At 40.0% G+C, this 20,767-nt stretch overlaps 1 protein-coding gene across 1 annotated transcript in view; it reads right to left on the bottom strand.

Annotated features, from left to right (window-relative positions):
* The window catches only part of EXOC4 (exocyst complex component 4), an 824,501-nt gene that overhangs the window by 119,895 nt on the left and 683,839 nt on the right, over positions 1–20,767 (bottom strand). The window contains exon 14 of the mRNA XM_040260893.1: positions 5,203–5,381. Within this exon, the coding sequence (XP_040116827.1) occupies positions 5,203–5,381 (179 nt within the window). The remainder of the gene's footprint in view (positions 1–5,202; positions 5,382–20,767) is intronic.

Below are 20,767 nucleotides of genomic sequence, written 5' to 3'. Positions count from 1 at the left end.
AATTCCACTTTTATTGTTGTTGTTTAGTCACTAAATCATGTCACACTCTTTTGCAACTCCATGGACTGTAGCCCATCAGGCTTCTCTGTCCATGGAATTTCCCAGGCAAGAATACCAACACTGGAGTGGATTGCCATTTCCTTCTCCAGGGGATCTTCCTGACCCAGGGGTTGAACATTCGTCTCCTGCATTGGTAGGCGGATTCTTAACCACTGAGCCACCAGGGAAGCCCCCTCCACTTATATGCGGGCGTCTAAAGTAGTCAACCTTGGGACTTTCCTGATGGTCTGGTGGTTAAGACTCTGGGCTTCTACTGCAAGGGGTGTGGGTTTGATCCCTGGTTGGTGAACTAAGATCCTACATGTCACGCAGTTGCAAAAAAAAAAAAAAAAAAAAGTTGAATAAAAAAAATTTAGGAAAAAAGTAGTCAAACTCATAGAAATAGAAAGTAGACTGTGGTTACATCAGGGGTAAGGGGAGAGGGGGAAATAGACTGTTGTTGAGGGGTATAGAGTTTCAGTTATGTGAGACGGAAAAGTTTCAGAAACCTGATGTGTGGTGATAAACACACAGTGAACAAAACTCTATTGAACTGTAACTTAAAAATGGTTAAGATGGTGTATTTGATGTTACATATTTCTTAACACAATTGAAAAAAAAGTATAATTGCATAGCTAGTACTATAATTCATGAGCCAATTCTGGGAAACAAAGTTATGAGATTTATTTGACCCTGTGGTTTCTCAAAAAAAAAAAAAAAAGATTATGGTATGACTTTTTATTATCCATGTACGTGGGCACAACAAGAACCACAGAAATGGGAGTTGAGGGAGCGAGAGCAAGATAAACCCGGGGTCGAAGGAACTTGCAATATCAGCCGAATTCAGAAAGGCTAACTGTTAAACCACCATCTGAGAGACTGATCTGGGCTCCTAATGCTGCCAGGAGCCTGAGTCCAGCTTGGTTATTCTGGACTGAGAGACTGGCAGCCTCAGGCCAAAAGTCTTTAACATCCAGGGATGGGCAGGTAGAGGCCAGGGAAATGTTTTCAGGCACATTATTTTATAGAAAAAATATTCAACATTTAATTTCTGAGGCATAGGACAGAAGAAAGAGGTTTAGACTGAAGCAAAGGGATGTTAATAAAAACTAGATGACCTCCTCAATTGTAAGGTTACTTAAAGAGCAGAATATATAATCAAGGAAGTTGTAGATTCTCTAATCCTAGAGATTTTTACAGAATCCAAGAAAGGAAGAAGGGACCCCTGAGGAAGCAAGGCAGTGAAAATAAGCCCTGGAGCTCCCCCTCAAGTTCTCTGTACTCTATTTTTAAAAGCAACACCTCCTTAAAACACAGGGATAAAATACAAAAGAAAATCATTAGTGTTCCAGTTGAATGCACTTTAACAATTTCTATGTAGGTCACATTTTGCTGAGAATTTTCTTAAAGTTAATTTCAGACTTTTTATTTAGTACTCTTACAAACAGCAGCTATTACAGAGGACAGAAAGTCTGTGCCTTTACTACAAAGTTGAAACTCTGATCAATGAGGGGAGATATCTATAAATCTAGATCCCGAATGTCCAACACTAAATATGGTCCTGCTCAACTTCCTTGCACTGAAAGCATATTTGTTAAAAACGGATCCTGAACATAGAGATTCTAGAAGTGGGAATGGGAGATTGAGCCATGTGGTAGGGGGATAGTTAGAAACCAAGGCGTATACAAGGAGAAACTGAGAGACCCACGAGCGGAGACCAAGTTAGGTCAATTCAAGTCTTCTCTAGGACGGCTTCAGGAGCGCTTAGTAAAAATGCTCTTTTTGTCTGGGATCAAATAATCTTGGGGCTGCTGGTGGCCAAGAATGTTACCATATGAAAAGGTCTTCCCTGAGACGAAATAAAGGAATACAGCAAAAATAAAGAACGGCGGGCGGGTGGGGGAGGGACGAGGGCAGGGGCGTAAACAGGTCTGTTCAGCCACATCTGAAGTCTTTGATTTACTGGTTTTATAAATCAAATAATTTTTTTGGTCCTTTAATTGGGCTGTGACTGTCACCGGGCTTCCCAGGTGGCTCAGTAGGAAAGAATCTCCCTGCAGGAAACATGGGTTTGATCCCTGGGTCGGGAAGATGCCCTGGAGGAGGGAATGGCAATCCACTCGAGTCTTCTTGCCTGGGAAATCCCACGGACAGAGGATTCTGGTGGGCTATGGTCCATGGGGTCACAAAAAGTCGGACACGACTGAACTAACAGCACTCAACACAAAGAATTTTACGTAGAATAAGTTGAAGGAAGACTGAGCAGGAGAATACTGGGAGAAACGGAGCAGGAACAAAGGACTGTGGAAGGATGAAAAAGGAGCAGTGTCTCTGGTGCAGTTAGGATCTACATGAGGTAAGGAGACTCTCCTAAGTATAAGGAAAACGGAAGGGTGTGGATGCAAATACGAAAAGAGACGGAAAAACTATCTTTGAAAAAAGGGTCAACTCTTATTTCCTGGGCACATGGCCAGCCATGCTCTGCCATTCTCCTCTATTTGAAATATTTCATAAAGACATGAAATATTTCATAAAGACATGAAATATTTCACGTGGAGGAGAATCCTGTTGTAATATCTAAAGAGATTTTTTTTTTTTACTATGAAAATAATTTTCTGCAAACTTTCTCCAGGTACCTTCATTATAATAAGGCACAGTGTTATCATCCAAAATAGTTGAACAGATGTGGACAAAAAATAAACTTCTATACTTCTTTTCTTGACTTTCTCCCATCCTGAGTCTCTGGGAGTGCTAGACAAAAGGCTGGCATTTTCTTCATGCTATTGAGTCTCCAGACTTGGCAATACTTTTGCTGAGGTAATCATGTGGTTCATTTTTCAAAAGAATATAAAGAGCTGTCCCTGATTCCCTTTCTAAAGTCACACTGACATGGAACAATCAAAGTAACCCATTATCAGAGAATCCCCTGCTTTGTTCAAATTATAAACAGCAATGGGCATCTCTGCTGGGAATTCGAGTGTGGGTGAGCGAGGCATGCTGCTAACAGAATAAACCAGGCTTGCTTGATGCTTTGTTTTAACAAAGACAACATAACTAGTGATTACAGTTCACTTGGGTTTTGCGCTGATCGTCAAAATGCTGACAGTCACTTAAATCACTCACTGGGTGGAATAATCACCCTGAAAGGAACCGAGAGGGTACAACTTATATTATAAAATGGAATTGAGCATACGAGAGGTATTAACGGGCGTGGTACGAGAGACCTTTGTCAGAAAACCAGAAATGACAGAAGGCATGAATTAGACATCAACTGTACTGGGGACTCTGGGTGACATGAACACAACAGTGAAATGGTGCAATTACAGAGTTGAGCATAACTCTGAGAGCATGTCTTTCCCTTTTTGAGAACAGTCGAAGCCAGGCTGGCCCGTGTGGATCACTCAGTGGCTTGCTGTAGAGGCTGTGTCCTGTTTTGCCTTGTGGAACCCTTTTAGAATAGAAATCTGGACTGCTGTGCTGCCAAAGTAAGAGACTGCATTATTAAATACTAGACTTGGATGACCCGCCAAACAAGAGGACTCCTTCCAGTCATCACTCACACACCAGCCCAAGCTCCCTACGTTTCAAGAGTCAAAGGAACCTGGGACAGGAAGCATCTGGTTCCTTTTCAGAGCTGTTTATTTTGCAAGGAGCAAAAGGGAAAGTCAGCTCCTCCCTAGTTTTTCGTTATTGGTGGTGGTGGTGGTGGAGTGAGGTGAGTCTGGGAGATAAAATGGCTAATTTTAACTACTACCTGTGACAGGTTCCCTGATCCGAAGGGGTCATAAAGTTGAAAGCCTCTCAAGGGTATCTACTTAGGCACAGTCTGCTCAGACTGATATTGCACCCAGGCTATCCACAGTAGATGAATATATTTCTAAGAGTAAACATGTACAATTTTATTATCAGCTAAAAGCAATATTTTATATAATAAAAGTATAAAAATAAAAGTATTATCAAAGAGTAGTATTTTAATGAGATTTCTAAAGCAGAATACCTAACATCAAAAGCCCCCTCCCTTCCATCCTTCTTCCTCACCCACTGTTGACCCCCAGGACAGCTACACAACCTGCGGGAGATCGTAAGTAGTGAGCATTCACAAGTCTTCTAGACTCTGCCCGTGAGACTCGTGTTTCAGGAAATAATTTACTCTAGTTTATTTCATCCACATCTTCTCCCTCTTGGGTCTGGAAATCATGGTTCATCAAGTAATAATAACTTTTCAAGAGACAGTGATAAAAAATAACTTTCTTTGAAGTTCACAGTCCAAATAATATTAAGTTTTTCCTTTAATAATCTTCTAACAGTTCAGTCTAATATTAACTTCAGAGCTGATTTAGTTTCTTTCATGTTCTTTTTGTTATTTTGCTTTTTTTCTATCCTGTTTCCTGTCCCGCCATTCATGCATTCAAATTTGCCATCTCCTTTATTCCTTCTGCATTATCATTTTTCTTTGCCTTTATTTTAACTGTTTAACACTTCTTAACTAATGCTTTTAAAAAGTATTTATGCTACACTTAATGAATACATTTTGTCTCAAAGTTTTCAAATTATTTTGAAATAACTGATCATTGGTCCTTGAAAGAAAAACAAGTTTCCTATTTTCACTTCAGACCCTATCCCTTAATTCCCCTGAAATGTATAATGAGGTTATCTTTCAGCCATCTCTTATCTAGAATAACTGTTTTTCTCACTGTCTGTTTTCTAGCATCTTAACCATTTCTATTAATTGTCTTTTTAGATACTTTTCATTTATTTTCTATCAATTAAAATGAAAACATCAACCAAATACACAACTTTGAGCTCCAAGACATAGTTTCTACCCTTGAGAAGTCATAAGGAGGACAAAATATACTGCTTTCTGTTCTTGAGACATGGTGTTTCAATCTTACATGATCCTGGGTTTCTAAGGTTTAATGTCAAGCTATGCTAACATGGACCTTTTTTGACTTCCCATGCTCCAACACACAGAAGTCAAGACTTCTTTGTTTCACAGAAGCACAAAGTACCAGAGGCTCAGCACAAGAGGAATCCCTGAATGGATCTTCTGACAACTTGGACACGTGCTCATATGGAGACGTGCAGACACTCTCTCATTGCAAATGAATGTACTCAGTCTAGTTTCTCAGCTGTCCCCACAAGATCCACCCCACCAATACTTACTCTGGGATGTAGAAAGACTGGAGAAAGCTGACTTTGTTCGGCCTGCTAACCATTCCAAGCTCTCGTGCATGTTGGCCAAGGCTTTGAGGTAGCTGACGTCACAGAGGATGTCTTGTGGAGGGATTAATTTATCACCCAGGTTCCCAATAAGAACTTCTGACTCCTTGCCAAATGCTGCCCTGCACAACAAATCAGAAGCACACTTTACTTACAGCCCGGAAAAGACAGAGGTGGCAAGATGTTCTAACGCTTGTCTAGCAAAGATAGTTGTTATCATCACTATCTTATAGCATGCTATTTTTCCTACATTCTGTTTTGTCAGAACATTACCATATACATATGCTGGCATTATCATATGCATATACTTTCTCCTGTTGTAAGAGAAAGAGTTACTGGAAGAACGAAGACCCTGATGCTTGTACTCCAACCAGTGTGGGCCTGATTATACAGTGACAGTCCTTGAAGATGGCTTCAACACCTGCTCTTTTGTAGGTTTTCCTCTTGCCTCTTCTGCTATGGAAGTTGAATAATAGCTTAGGGTATTAGGTATATATACGGTTTGAAGGTGATTATAATCTATGAAACGGCCATATTAACTTGGCAGCTAGAAAATGTTTTAAGCTGTTCAAAAGCAAAGAGGGTCCAATCTCCTTAAGAAAGCAGATTATAGTTGAAATGGAAGACAGGCCTCATTCATTGATTCATTTTGTGGTTGTTGCTCAGTCGCTCAGTCGCGTCCAACTCTTTGCAGCCCCATGGACTGCAGCGCGCTAAGCTTCCCTGTCCTTCAACATCTCCCAGAGCTCGCTCAAACTCATCTCCCTTGAGTCAGTGATGCCATCCAACCATCTCGTCCTCTGTCATCCCCTTCTCCTCCTGCCTTCAGTCCTTCCCAGCATCGGGGTCTTTTCCAATGAGTAGGCTCTTCGCAGCAGGTGGTCCAAGTAATGGAGTTTCAGCTTCAGCATCAGTCCTTCCAATGAATATTCAGGGTTGATTTCCTTTCAGATTGACTGATTTGATCTCATTGCTTTCCAAGGGACTCTCAGGAATCTTCGCCTTGTTCTAAAAAGGACTGGAGGCAAGGAAGCTATAACACATCAAGGCATTCACTATCTGGATAGAGAAACCAGTACAAATCAGTGAGGGATCCTTTAACTGGCTGGAAAACACAATCAAGCGCATTTTCCATACAGTCCAGTGTCTTCAAAAGGTTTCTGTGGTTTTCTTGTTGGGGGAGGGGATGGGTTGAAAAATCAAGTTACATGAGGTTAGAGAAGAATGATATTGGAAGTGACTCAGCCACTGTACAAAAGGAAGGATGGAGGCTCATACGGTTAAGTGTTTCGCCTGCACGATACATAAAAACGAATCCATATTTCTTTCAAAAACATGGCTGAAATGATACAAGATAACTGAAGATGTTATGGAAAAAAAATTTCTTTTTGGGAAAGGTACACACAGGTAAATAGAGATGGTGAGAAGAACAAGTGCCTGGAGTTTTCTATAAGCCCCAAAGCATTTAAAACTCACAATACCTTAAGTGAACAGAAGCAAGAGCATTATTTAAGAACAAACCAAAGTAAGTTTCAAGCAAGCAGTGATTCTTAGCAGCTGACAATATGGTCAGAACCATGCTTACTTGACACACAGGCATGTAGTGCCCAGCACTGAAGGCGGGTGCTCAGTGTTGAAAGAAGTAACTGCTCTGAATTAAATGCTTAATAAATTGTTATTAAATGCAACCAAAGAGTGGCTCATGCTAAGACTTCTTGTTTCAAAGGAGGGTAACTTTTTAAAATTAATTTATTTGTAATTGAAGGGTAATTGCTTTACAGTATTGTGTTGGTTTCTGCCAAACATCAACATGAATCAGTCATAGGTGTACCTATGTCCTCTCCCTAAAAGAGGGCAACATTTTTTTAAGGAAAAGTCACAGTTGATTGAGTTGGGTAATCAGTGGCTATGGAGGCAATAACACTGCTGTGGACAGAGCATGGGAACTTTGGGTAGGCACACAAATGAAACCTAAGGGTCGTGGAATAGGTCTTGGTGGGACCCAAGAGTCTGAATTTCTAATAAGTTTCAGTCTCCTTACCTGGGAGACACACTTTCTTTGAATAATAAGGGCTACAGCACAGGTTTCTAAGTCTGGCAAACCTGGGTCTGAGTCCTCAAACTGCCACTCACTTGCTGTGTGATGCTGCTTAACTGCCCTGAGCATTGTTAGCTAGGGCTAATAGTACCGACCTCATACGAAATAATGTAAGAAGCTGAGGAAATGATTTAAAGATCTTCACTGGGAAATTTTCCATTGTTACAAAGTAGAGCAAAGAATATATATAATCACCTCCCCTGTAGCCACTGCTCAGCTTCAATTACTAGCAACCCATGGTGGTTCCTGGCGGCTCTGATGGTAAAGTATCTGCGGCAATGCAGGAGACCCCAGTTGGATTCCTGGGTTGGGAAGACCTCCTGGAGAAGGGAATGGCTACCCACTCTAGTATTCTTGCCTAAAGAATCCCATGGACAGAGGAGCCTGGCAGGCTACAGGCCATAGGATTGCAAAGAGTCAGACATGACTGAGTTACTAACACTCTCACTTTCACATGGTGAGTATTGTTTCATTTATTCAGATCTATTCTCCATCCCCCTTGGAATATTTTGAAGCAAATCATTCAGGTAATGTCAAATGCATAACACAGTGCATGGAACTGGATGAAAGCTAATAAGTTGTAGTCATTATTATTCTGAAGTCTGTTGAGATGACGGGTTTGTTTACTGTCAACCCAGGATATGCTGTGATGAATAAACTGAAGTAGATGAGTGATCAGAAGTAAATAAATTAGATAGCTAGGGCTAGTTTTACAAATGGAACCTTGTAACATCATAGCAAATGTTGCCATGTCTCAGAGTCCAGACTTCTCAGAATCTTGAAGAGGTAAGTCACTGTGACAGAAACCACCAACTGCCTACTAGATCTCCAGGCTGCCACACCTTCTCAGTCAAAGGATCTAGAGTGCTGCAGGAAGCAACATACCCAATGTAAAATCAAAATAAACCAAACCAAAACCCTGTTCACTTTCCCAGCCTCTCTTGTGGATGTGGTGGTCAATGAGATGTAAATTGGAATCAGGAAATGGGCTTCTGAGAAAGTTCTTCCAAGCAGTCTTACTGGCACAGATTTCTTTTGCCTCCCTCTTTCTGGAGTGCAGCTGTGATGAGTGAAGCCACAGTAGCTCTTCTTCAAATAGCAGGTGACCTTGAGTATGCAAACCACCCTGGGAATAACGGAGCCAAAGGCAGGAGGATACGGAGGCACCAATGACATCATAGAACTGCCATGCGGCCCCAGATGATACATTTCTGGGCTTCGTGTTATAATAGGAGAGAAAATGAAACCTTATTTATCTAAGCCACTGCTACTGCAAGTTTCTGCTACTAGCAGTGAAATGTAATTTCAACTGACACAATTATCTAATTAGCATAAGTGATGTCATCTGCAGAAAACTTTCCCTGAATTTAGATATCCCTACAATTGAGTTACTGGGGAAGGCAAAACAATATCTCCTCCATGATTTGAGCTCAGCAGACAGTCATAATATCTTCCCCTTGGCTGTCACTCAGTCAAGTTGTAAATATTTAGTTTTCTCAATCCCTCCTTATACATCAACTCTCTCAGTCCCTTAATCATCTTTGATAGATATAACACACAAAAAAATGCCTCTGAGCTGGGTGGTTAAAAAGCAACAAGGGAGGCAAACTGGCTTTGAAAAAATAGGCTTGGAGCCATTTTTATGCATGTAGGTGTAACCCTGGGTGGAAAGTGACAATCAAGACAAATGTATTTATGTAGAAGTCTAATCTGCTTATTTGGGGATCTCTGGGCTTAGGGCATGTCTGCTGTGCCTATCCCATTCCCCTCTGGCTCACAGATTTGCTTAACTCCCTCCGAAGGGAAAGCAATAGACGGAGAGAAATATAAACTGCCTTGTGTTGAATACATAGCAGACATCTCATTTGACAGGAATCCATAATCACCCCCTAACAACCTGGAGAGAGCACCACAACCATGACATGGAGAATAAATGATTGACAGCTAGAGCCATTTCACACGAAAAATCATACCTTCGAGGATTCGTGTGTGTCAAAGAGTTTGGTGGACGGTTTTTATGTGTTACAATAACCTTAAGGGGATGGCTCTAGCTGCTCAAGTACAGATTTTTTTTTTCCTAAACCCTCTAATTTATTAAATAAATTATGGCACATTCACACTATGGAAAACTATGCAATCATTAGAAATTATTAACACATAGTAGAAAATACTTGGTACCATAGAAAAAAGCTTGATACTGCATACTTTTAGCCATAATATGCAACTGAGTAAAACTGTTATAAAACTGTATGCATTGTATATATAAAAAGAACAGAATTACGTATCTATATGAACTGAAACAAGATTGGATATGTATCTATCAAAATGTTGCATGACTCGATTATGCTTTGTGCGTCTCTGTATTTTCTATACTTTCTCCAAAGGACACATTTACTTTATAATTAAAAACGAAAAATTGAAAACCCTACAAGTGAGAAAAACCTTTCAAACGGATGCATTAAGCATTTTAGCCTGGAAAATTAGAGTATTTGGGTATTGCAGTTATTTGAGCCAAACTGGAGGCAAGTTTGGTTGGTCTCAAGGCTGGTTTGGACCGTGGCTCCAGGCTTGCTCAACCTGCAGTCAGTAGGGATCCTTTCCACACTAAGTAGGAATGTAATTTGGTGCAGCTACTGTGGAGAACAGTTTGCAGGTTCCTTAAAAAAAAAAATAGACATATCATATGATCTAGTAATCCCACACCTGGGAACATATCAAGACTAAACTCTATTTGTGTATTCGAAAAGATATACACACCCCAATGTTCACAGCAGTTGTATTTACAATAGCCAAGACATGTTAACAACCTAAGTGTCCAACAACAGTGGAATGGATGAAGAAGATGTGGCGTGTATATCTATATATGAATCTTACTCAGCCATAAAAAAGTAACATAAAGCCATTTGCAGCAACATGGATGGCTCTGGAGATTATCATACTGAGTAAGTCAGAAAGACAAACATCATAAAGTATCACTTATAAAAGTAATACAAATGAACTTATTTACATAACAGAGAGACACACAGACATAGAAAATAAACTTATGGTTACCAAAAGGGAAAGGGTGGTGGGGATAAATCAGGAATTTGGGATTAGCAGATACACACTACTGTATATAAAACAGATAAAGAAGGACCTACTGTATAGTACAGGGAACTACATTCAGTATCTTGAAATAAGCTATGATGGAAAAGAATCTAAGAACCATCTATATCTATACCTGAATCACTTTGCTGTACACCTGAAACACTGTTCATCAACTATACTTCAATTTAAAAAAAAAATGTTAAAAAAAAAAAAAAAGATGGTGGTCAGCGTCTACCACAGAGGTCTCACTGTCAGGATGATTGCTTGCCAGCGTCCGGGTCAGCAGTGTTTCCTCTTTCTAGATCTGAATTTTCATTTAGCCTTCATCTTCTGCTTATTATGAAAGCACATTATTTAATGAAGGGATTACATATGTTTGTGTGAAATGGGCAGCAGAGTAAATCATTACCTGGAGAAGGTGAAGTAAGAAGTGTTCCGTTATGGCCAAAGATTATCTGGCCTACCCAGGAACAGACATCAGAACCCAGCACTCATTGTTTCAGTCACTGAAACCCTATCTGCGAAGTCACTTTTATCATCAGTAGGCCAACACACTCACACAGAAGACTAAGAAACTGAAAGAAGAGTGTTAAACCTGTTAAGTTTTATTTTACCACACAATTATAATCTTTAAAGAGCCTGAATCTGACAAGAATTCATTTAAGAGAATTTTGCCGAGAGTGTAAAACCTGTTTAACTTAATCTTACCACACAATCATAATCTTTGAAGAGGTCTAGCTGACAAGAATTTGTTTAAGAGAAGTTTGCCAAAGATGCCGCAAACTGTCTCCATTTAGTCATTAAGTAATTCTGTTTTTTTTTTTCCCCCTGAAATCTTAGGAAGGAAAAAAAAGAAAGAGTACACTTTCAGTAGACTAAATGGTGCTTATGAAAGAAATAGCGCAAATAGTTTCAAAGTGATTTGCAGATCGAGGCTATAGCTGACTACGTATCATATATGCTCAGACCCTCTCCACTCTCCAAGGCTTCTGTTAGTACCATTGCTTCCCTTTGCTGACTCTGCTGTAAGAATACTGCTCCCAGAAACAGGAAACAATGCCCAAAGTCCCCTGTGATCCAGAAGACAGCCAGGGGAAGACACAGCCGGGCTCAGATGGAGAAGCAGATCACCAGACTCCTTGTGTCCCGGAGGGGGCAGTGCTGTACCCACACTGAGGATGGAATTGCTTTCCTGACCTGAAATGTTTCTGGCAGCACCATTATCAGGAGATGCACTCAAGCTTTTATTTGCAATCACGATATCCTATCCAATAGTGTTTCTGGCCAAGAAACTTCTTGGGTGAAAATGGCTGATGCAAGATTCATCTATGGTCCAGCTGGGAGACAACCTTTACAAGGCTGGAGTGCTGGAGTTCTTTGACTTAGAGACCAATATATAGTGCTGTTTTATTTTCCCCCAAGAAAATATGGATCTGGAAACCCAAGGGTTAGCAGTAGGAATGGTCCCTCTTCTCATTATTACAACCATGCATGGAGGTTCTCTTACTGCTCGCACAGCTTTGGGCTAAACTGGTCTAGAGGCACTCAGGAAGGAATGCTTCCACCAGAAAATACAATAATGACTAAATTACATGGGAAAGAGAGACTGCCATCTGGCTATTTCAGGTTTCTCACACTACTGAACCAACAGGTGGAGAAAGGGGTCACTTTGAGGCCTGGAAGGACTGATCTCAATTGCCAAGGGCAAACTGAGTTGCTTCTATGCAATAAAGGCTGAGAGCACTACATCGGATTCACTGGAACCCCTTTTAGTATTTCCAGGGCCATAGTACCAATAGCTCCTGGTGACTCAGATGGTAAAGAATCTGCCTGCAATGCAGGAGGTCTGGGTTTGATCCCTGGGCCAGGAAGATCCCCTGGAAAAGGAATGACTACCCACTCCAGTATTCTTGCCTCGAGAATCTCATGGACAGAGGAGCCTGGAGGGCTACAGTCCATGGGGTTGCAAAGAGTCAGACATGACCAAGTGACTAAACAACAACATAAAACTTACCATTTAACCTTTTCTAGGTGTACAGTTTAATGGCATTAAGTACATTCACAATGTTGTGCAACCAGTATCACTATTTCCAGAACTTTCCCATCCTCCCAAACAGAAACTCTGTACTCGTTAAAGGGGAACTTCCCATTCTCTCTTCCCATTCCCCCAGTCCCTGGTAACCACTATGCTACAGTTTACCTCTATGAATTTGCCTATTCCAGGTACCTTAGATAAGTGGATTTATATAGGTCTCTTTGAGTCCGGCTTACTTCACTCACCATAACATTTCAAAGTTCACTCATGTTGTAGTATGTATCAGAACTTCATTCCTGTTTAAGGCTATGTATTTCATTGCGTGTATGCCACATATTGTTTATCCTTTCATCTGGGGATGGACATCTGGATTGTTTCCAGCTTTTGGCTATTGTGAATAATGCTTCTATGAACACCGGTGCACAAGTATCTGTTTGAATCTCTGCTTTCAATTCCTTTGGGTATATGCAGAGAAACAGAATTGCTGGATTCTGTGGTAATTCTATGTTTACTATTTTGAGGAACCATCATACTGCTTTCCAGAGTGGTTGTACCATTTTACATTTCCACCAGCAATGCACAAGGCTTCCAACTTCTCCACATCCTCATCAAAATTTGCTATTTACTGTTTTAACTTTAAAATGATAGTCATCATAATGAATGTGAGGTTCATTACAAACTGTTTTACATGAGGAACTGGTGGCATTAATGTTTTTTTCTAGCTCAGAGATCACCACATATAAGAACTCACTTCTGCCTTGACATAGGGGACTGTAGAGATACTAGCTCTGAGGAGAATTCGATGATAAATGAGGCCAACTCAGTTTTGTTGGGGAGAGGGGGGGTATGCCCTTATATGAGAATTGTTAACCTTGTATTAGGCAGAAATACCAAGTTTTAATAGATACAGAATAAAAAAAGGGGTGAACCCTGAAAGCTCTAGGCTTGTTTGCCCTAAGACCCATTCCTCACTTTTGCTCTGCTCTGTATCTGGAGTTAGGGAGTGACTCGCTGCAGGCTGGGTTCCAGGTTCTGACCATAGGGGACCCTGATGGGAAACTGAAGGCTAAAGGCAAAGGAGAATCCAGGGCTTTTCTGTTCTTTCCCTCCCCTCTGCCTCAGGTGATGTCTCTAGCAACAGACACATCTCCTTCTTGGTTCTAGCTTCTACCATGCTCCAACTCCTTTGACTAATCTGTGTTCAAGTAAAAACCTCTTTCCCTTGGCCCTCCTAAAGGGAGGCAGTGGCTTCTGTGAGAAGCAGCTCTATGGGTTCTCCTAATGTCCCCTGTTTGACACTCAGATCCTCATTCTCCTATGAAACCAATTCCCTTCATTTAAATCCAACTTGAAGGAATTTAAGGGAATGTCGTTGTTTAGTTGGTAAGTTGTGTCTGACTCTTTTGCAACACCATGGACTGTAATCTGCCAGGCTCCTCTATCCATGGGATTTCCCAGGGAAGAATACTGGGGTGGGTTGCCATTTTCTTCTCCAGTGGATCTTCCTGACTCAGGGATCAAACTTGCATCTCCTGCATTGACAGGCAGATTCTTTACTACTGAACCACCAGGGAAGTCCAAGTTAAGGGAATTTTGTTGTTCAGTAGATCAGTCGTGTCCGACTCTTTGCAACTCCATGGACTGCAGCATGCCAGGCTTCCCTGTCCTTCACCATTTCCCTGAGTTTCCTCAAACTCATGTCCATCGAGTCAGCAATACCATCCAACCATCTCATCCAGTGTCATCCCCTTCTCCTCCGGCCTTCAATCTTTCCCAGCATTAGGGTCTTTTCTAATGAAAAGGGATTACTCGAAGGGATTTCTGTTTTCTAGGAAAGACCCTGACTTATACCGGACCTAGTAAGATGTCTGACCATATTCAAGGCAGCTGGAAGTTGATTAAATTCTTTGGCATGGGATTAATTAGTTCTGTTGTATAAGTAGGGAAACTGAGACATGTTAAGATAACCTGTAAAGATCACTTCACTATTATCTGTCAGAACTCAAACTGATGAAGGCTATAAAAAGGTCAGGCCACCTACCTAAATTCCTAATAAAACTGAGTGATTCTTATGAGATGTAACAATGACACCTCCATCTATCACTCCTGCTTTTACAGCTGCTCAGTCTTCAACACTTTCAAAACCTGCCTAATGGGTCCGTGTCAAAAACAATGCAGGTGGTAACCACTCTGAAGAGGTCTTTACTCAGGTCTTCAAAAACTGCCTTTCTAAAATGATCCTGGCTAAGCCCTCAAAAACAGGAAGGCATAAAACAGCTTAGTTATCGATTATAGTATTTTTTTCTTCCTAGAAACTGCTAAAACTCATCACTAAGTCTATCCTTCAAAGGTTTTCATCAGAGATGATCATGTGAGTAGCTATTTTTCATATTTAATAAGTAATTGCTCCTCTTCAGAAAAGTGTCTCCTCTTTCAGTAATCACAATCAGGGATTTTTTCATTTGCTTTCTTTGTTTACTGTCTGTCTATGATTTAGAAACTTGCAATACTCTTGATACACTTGCCAAATAAATATATATGTGTGTGTGTGTGTACACACACACATACAAATATAAATTTTTTTGGTTACAGGGAAATTGGAGTTTCTGGGTTGCTTACTCAAAGATGTCAGCCAAAGAAATTAATCATGACTATTATTAAAGTATGTTGAGGGGGTGGCCACCAGTTCATTCCCTTGTGCTTTTAAATCACCTTGTTCACTGGGACAAACATAAAACACTAGACTTAAGGAATCATGGTGCTTTAACACTGAGAAGGATCTTGGAAAACAGTCTAAACCAGAAGCCATAATCCTGGCTAGATATTAAAAACTTAACCAGGGAAGCTTAAACAAAATACCTGATGCCAAATTTGACTTGTAGAAATTTTTATTTAATTGGTCACAGGTGGGACTCGGTAATGGGCTTTTTTTTTTTTTTTTGGATAAATTTTTTTTAAAACTCAACATTCAAAAAACAAAGATCATGGCATCCAGTCCCATCACTTAATAGCAAATAGATGCAAAAACACTGGAAACAGTGACAGACTTTATTTTCTAGGGCTCTAAAATCACTGTGGATGGTGACTGTAGCCATGAAATGAAAAGATGCTGGAAAGTAACTATGACAGAGCTAGACAGCATATTAAAAAGCAGAGACATCCCTTTGCTGACAAAGGTCCATCTAGTCAAAGTTATGGTTTTTCTAGTAGTCATGTATGGATGTGAGAGTTGGACCATAAAGAAGATCGAGTGCCGAAGAATCGATGCCTTTGAACTGTGGTGTTGGAGAAGTCTCTTGAGAGTCCCTTGGACTGCAAGGAGATCCAACCAGTTAATCCTAAAGGAAATAAGTCCTGAATATTCATTGGAAGGACTGATGCTGAAGCTGAAGCTCCAATACTTCAGCCACCTGATGCAACAAACTGACTCAATGGAAAAGATCCTGATGCTGGGAAAGATTGAGGGCAGGAGGAAAAGGGGATGACACAGGATTAGATGGTTGGATGGTATCACTGACTCAATGGACATGAATTTGAAGCAACTCCAGGAGATGGTGAAGGGCAGGGAAGCCTGGCATACTGCAGTCCATGGGGTCACAAAGAGTCAGACACAAGTGAACAACTGAACAACAACTGAGATAGAATTCACATACCACAAAATTTACTCACAGTATCAGACAATCATACAATTAGAACATTTTTATCTCCTCCAAAAAAGAAATCAGACTTCTCATTTATTTCCAGCCCCAGCCCAAAGTCACTACTAATCTACTTTCTGCCTTTATAGATCTCCTTATTCTGGACATTCGTGTATAATTCCTATTCATATAAATGGAATCATACAATGTATCATCTTTTGTGACTGGCTTCTTTTATTTAACATGGTTTCAAGGTTCATCCATATTGAAGCATGCATACTATTTCTTTTATTACCAAAAAGCACTGCGTTGGGTATGTCATAGATCTGTCCCATCACTTTATCTGTTCATCACTTGATGGATATTTGGGTGATTTCCATTATTTGGCTATTATGAATAATATAGCTCTAAACATTCACATCTAAATGGATGTTTGTTTCCATTTCTCTTGGGTGTATACACTAGGAATGGAATTGCTAGCTCATACACTAACTCTAACCTTTTGAGAATATGCCAGACTATTTTCCAAAATTTTATATTCTCACCGATAGTATATAATGGTTCCAATTTTTCACATCCTTGCCAATACTTGTGATTACCAATCTTTATAGTATAGTTATCTTAGTGGACATGAAGTAGTATCTTTTGGTTTTGATTTGCATTTCCTTGATGGCTAACAATACTGAGCATCTTTTCATATGCTTATTGATCATTTGTGTTATCTCCTTTAGAGAATTGGCAATTCTGACCCTGAGATTATTTTTAATTGGGTTGTTTATTTCTTATCAAGCCATGCCTTCTTTATCAGATATTTACTAGGAATCTACGATTACTCAGGCTCTGTCCTAGTTCCCGTGGTAGATTCAAAGTCCCCTAGAATCATTTCACGGTTCCCTAATATGCCATGACTCAGAGTTTGAAAAATGCTGTGTTAAAATCTGGCTCTGTGAATGTGTTCCTTGACTGTGTCCCCTGAAGATGGCAAACTCCTATGAATCATTTATAGAGAAACTGAGGCCCATGGCAGGAGATGTGCTCACTTTGCACAGCTGCAGCCATGATGGAAGCAGAGCTGGTTTTTGTTCTTGGTTTACTACTCAGGGCCACAAGCCATGCTGCCTCTCACAAGTTTCAGTCACTGTAACATTTCTCTTTGCCTAGGGATTCACCAAGAGACACAAAAATGGCCTCTTATCATGGAATTGAACTTTCTTGAAGATTCAACTCTCATGCTAGTTAAAGTATGTGTGAACATACATGTGAGTGCACACACACACACAACCAGAATACAGGTTCAAGAATCAAAGGCTGTTGTTTATACAAGGGCACTGTGTATTTTATTTCCAAAATACACAAATATCTCACACAATTCAATAACAAAAAAAGTTTTTTAAATGGGCAGAAGACCTAAATAGACATTTTCCAAAAAAGATATACAGATGGCCAACAAGCACATTAAAAGATGCTTAACATCTCTAAACATTCAGTTCAGTTCAGTCACTCAGTTGTGTCTGACTCTTTGCAACCCCATGAACTGCGGCACACCAGGCCTCCCTGTCCATCACCAACTCCCAGAGTTCACCCAAACCCATGTTCATTGAGTCGGTGATGGCATCCAACCATTTATCTTCTGTTGACCCCTTCTCCTCTGGCCCTCAATCCTTCCGAGCATCAGTCTTTTCAAATGAGTCAGCTTTTTGCATCAGGTGGCCAAAGTACTGGACTTTCAGCTTCAACATCAGTCCTTCTAATGAACACCCAAGACTGATCTCCTTTAAGATGGACTGGTTAGGTCTCCTTGCAGTCCAAGGGACTCCCAAGAGTCTTCTCCAACACCACAGTTCAAAAGCATCAATTCTTCGGTGCTCAGCTTTCTTTATAGTCCAACTCTCACATTCATACATGACCACTGGAAAAACGACAGCCTTGACTAGACAGACCTTTGTTAGCAAAGCAATGTCTCTGCTTTTTAATATGCTGTCTAGGTTGGTCATAACTTTCCTTCCAAGGCGTAAGCATCTTTTAATTTCATGGCTGCAGTCACCATCTGCAGTGATTCTGGAGCCCAGAAAAATAAAGTCAGCCACTGTTTCCACTGTTTCCCCATCTATGTGCCATGAAATGATGGCATTAGAGAAACAGAAATCAAAACTACAATGAGGTCTCACCTCACGCATGTCAAAATGACCTGAATCATAAAAAGTTTACAAATAATAGTGCTGGAGAGGGTGTGAAGAAATGGAAGCCCTCCTGTACTGCTGGTAGGAATGTAAATTGGTACAACCACTATAGAAAGCAGCATGGAGATTCCTCCCAAAATTAAAAATAGACCCAGAATATTTTAAAAATTGAAAATATGACCCAGAAATCCTACTCCTGGGCATATATCCAGACAAAATTCTTAATTTGAAAAAATGCACGCACCTCAGTGCTCACTGCAGCACTGTCTGCAATAGCCAAGACATGAAAGCTACCTAACAATGACTGAATAAAGAAGATGTGGTGCACATATACAAGGAATACTACTCACCCCCAAAAAGAATGAAACAATGCCATTTGCAGCAATCTGGATGGACCTAGAGTTTATCATATTAAGTAAGTCAGAAAGAGAAAGACAAATGCCATGTGATAATATCACTTATATGAGGAATCTAAAGCATGACACAAATGGTGTATGAAACAAGACTTATAGAGAACAGAACTATGATGGCCAAGTGGAAGAGAGTGTCGGAGGAAGCATGGGTTGGGAGTTTGGCATTAGCAGACGCAACTATTATATACAGAATGGATAAGCAACAAGGATCCAATGTATAGCATGGGGAGCTATATAGTCAGTTCAGTATCCTGTGATAAACCATAATGGAAAAGAATATGAAAAAGAATGTATATACAGCTGAATCACTTTGCTGTACAGCAGAAATTAACACAACATTGCCAATCAACTAAACTTTAATAAAATCATATTTTTAAAAAGTTGGCATCTATAGATGAGGGATGGAGTGAGGGAACCTGGCTAAAGACATAGAGAGAATTAGGACAGGAAGTCTGGGCTGAGTATCAGGCTTTTCTCCACATTCTGTACCCCTGTTTTTGGTCCCAAGTAGAGTAGGAAACTGATATGTCAGTGTGTGAAGTCAGGGAAAATTTCCATGAAAACGGATGCTAGGTAACAGCAAGAAAAGAATGAATTGCGAAGTAGCGCATTGTTTTCAAGCTGATGGCACCGCTCAGAGTTTTGATATAGACTCAACTTGGAATAAAGTTGCATGGGAAATGCTCTGTTAGCTTGGAAGATGAATGCATCTCTCTTTAGCCAAGCCACTCAAATAAGCCTGGTTACTTTGCTGTTTTCTTTGCAGGATGTTGTCAAGAAACATGGGATATACACAATAAGGTACCAGTTTATTTATTTATTTTTTTCTGTAGGTGCTGTGATTTCCAGAGGTGTGCGCTTTTTCCACCAGGAGCCACTGTAAGTTATGCATTCCTATAAACAACAATAGATGTCCATAGAACATCTCTTGGAAAATAATATTTTTAAAAGAATACATATATATGTATGTACAACTGAATCTGTACATACTACATCTGTACAACTACATCTGTACACTTTGCTGTACAACAGGAATCAACATTGTACCTCATACTTCAATAGAAAGAAAAAAGAACATTTCTTAAGCTTCAAAACAGATAGTCAATACATAAGATTAAAATGACCAATAATTACTTATTGTTAATTGAACATGTACTCTGGTTTTTCAACTACCAAGAATGATGACAGGTTTAAAAGTCAAAATTTATACAGCATTCAACTTCCTCATCAACTGTTTCAGCTTAGCGAAGATTCTGGTTACTTCTCAAAATTGCCATTCAATTTCCTTTGGAAAAAAAAATTTACATCTGTTCAGAGCAGAGACATTAAACAGTTGATTTCAAGCAATGGCAATGATTTGAGAACTAAGCAACTAGGCGTCATGTTTTGAAGGTAGCTCTCTGGGGAAGGGATTAGGGAACTGCTGGGGGGTTTGGAGGAAGACAGAGAGAGGGGAACCTCAAGGTCAAAGTAAACTACTACAGAGAAGAGTAAAGCTTTGCATAAAATTAGCAGAAAAAGATAGACAGATTAGGTTTTTTTTTTTTTTTTTCAGGGATACAGAAAGAATGACTATTTTTGGAGAACTGGTGAACTGGTAGTGAATAATAATAGGGTTTGAGGACGTGTGGAAAAAAATTTTAAACCAATAAAAATTTAAAAGCTCAGTACTAATTACTCATGGTTAAATAGCCAATAATGATGAGCAGTGATCCCCTGTCCCACCCCTTCTCACCTTAGACTTTCGTCCCAGAAAGAAGCACCTACAACTTAAAAAAAAAAAAAATTCTGTTTCTAATTCTTTCAATGTGACATCCATCTTTTTATATAATTTGTGAAAACCACTACTTACTGATAAATACATTTTATGAATGTATGAGGTGAGGACATGATTGGTAAGGAATTAGCTTATTTATGTCCCCTCTGGCAACTCCCTGATTATACCAATTTCCCCTTCAGAGTGTAGTTATTATTCTTAGTTTATCTATTGGTCTCTTTTTACAGTATATTTATATACTGTCTTTGCCTCTAGCAGCTGTACTCACCGTGCTCTAAGT

The sequence above is a fragment of the Oryx dammah genome, unplaced genomic scaffold (assembly GCF_014754425.2).
Source record: "Oryx dammah isolate SB20612 unplaced genomic scaffold, SCBI_Odam_1.1 HiC_scaffold_18, whole genome shotgun sequence".
NCBI lineage: Eukaryota > Metazoa > Chordata > Mammalia > Artiodactyla > Bovidae > Oryx > Oryx dammah.
The sequence above is the reverse complement of the archived record's forward strand: the minus strand, read 5'-3'. Positions and strand labels throughout refer to the sequence as shown.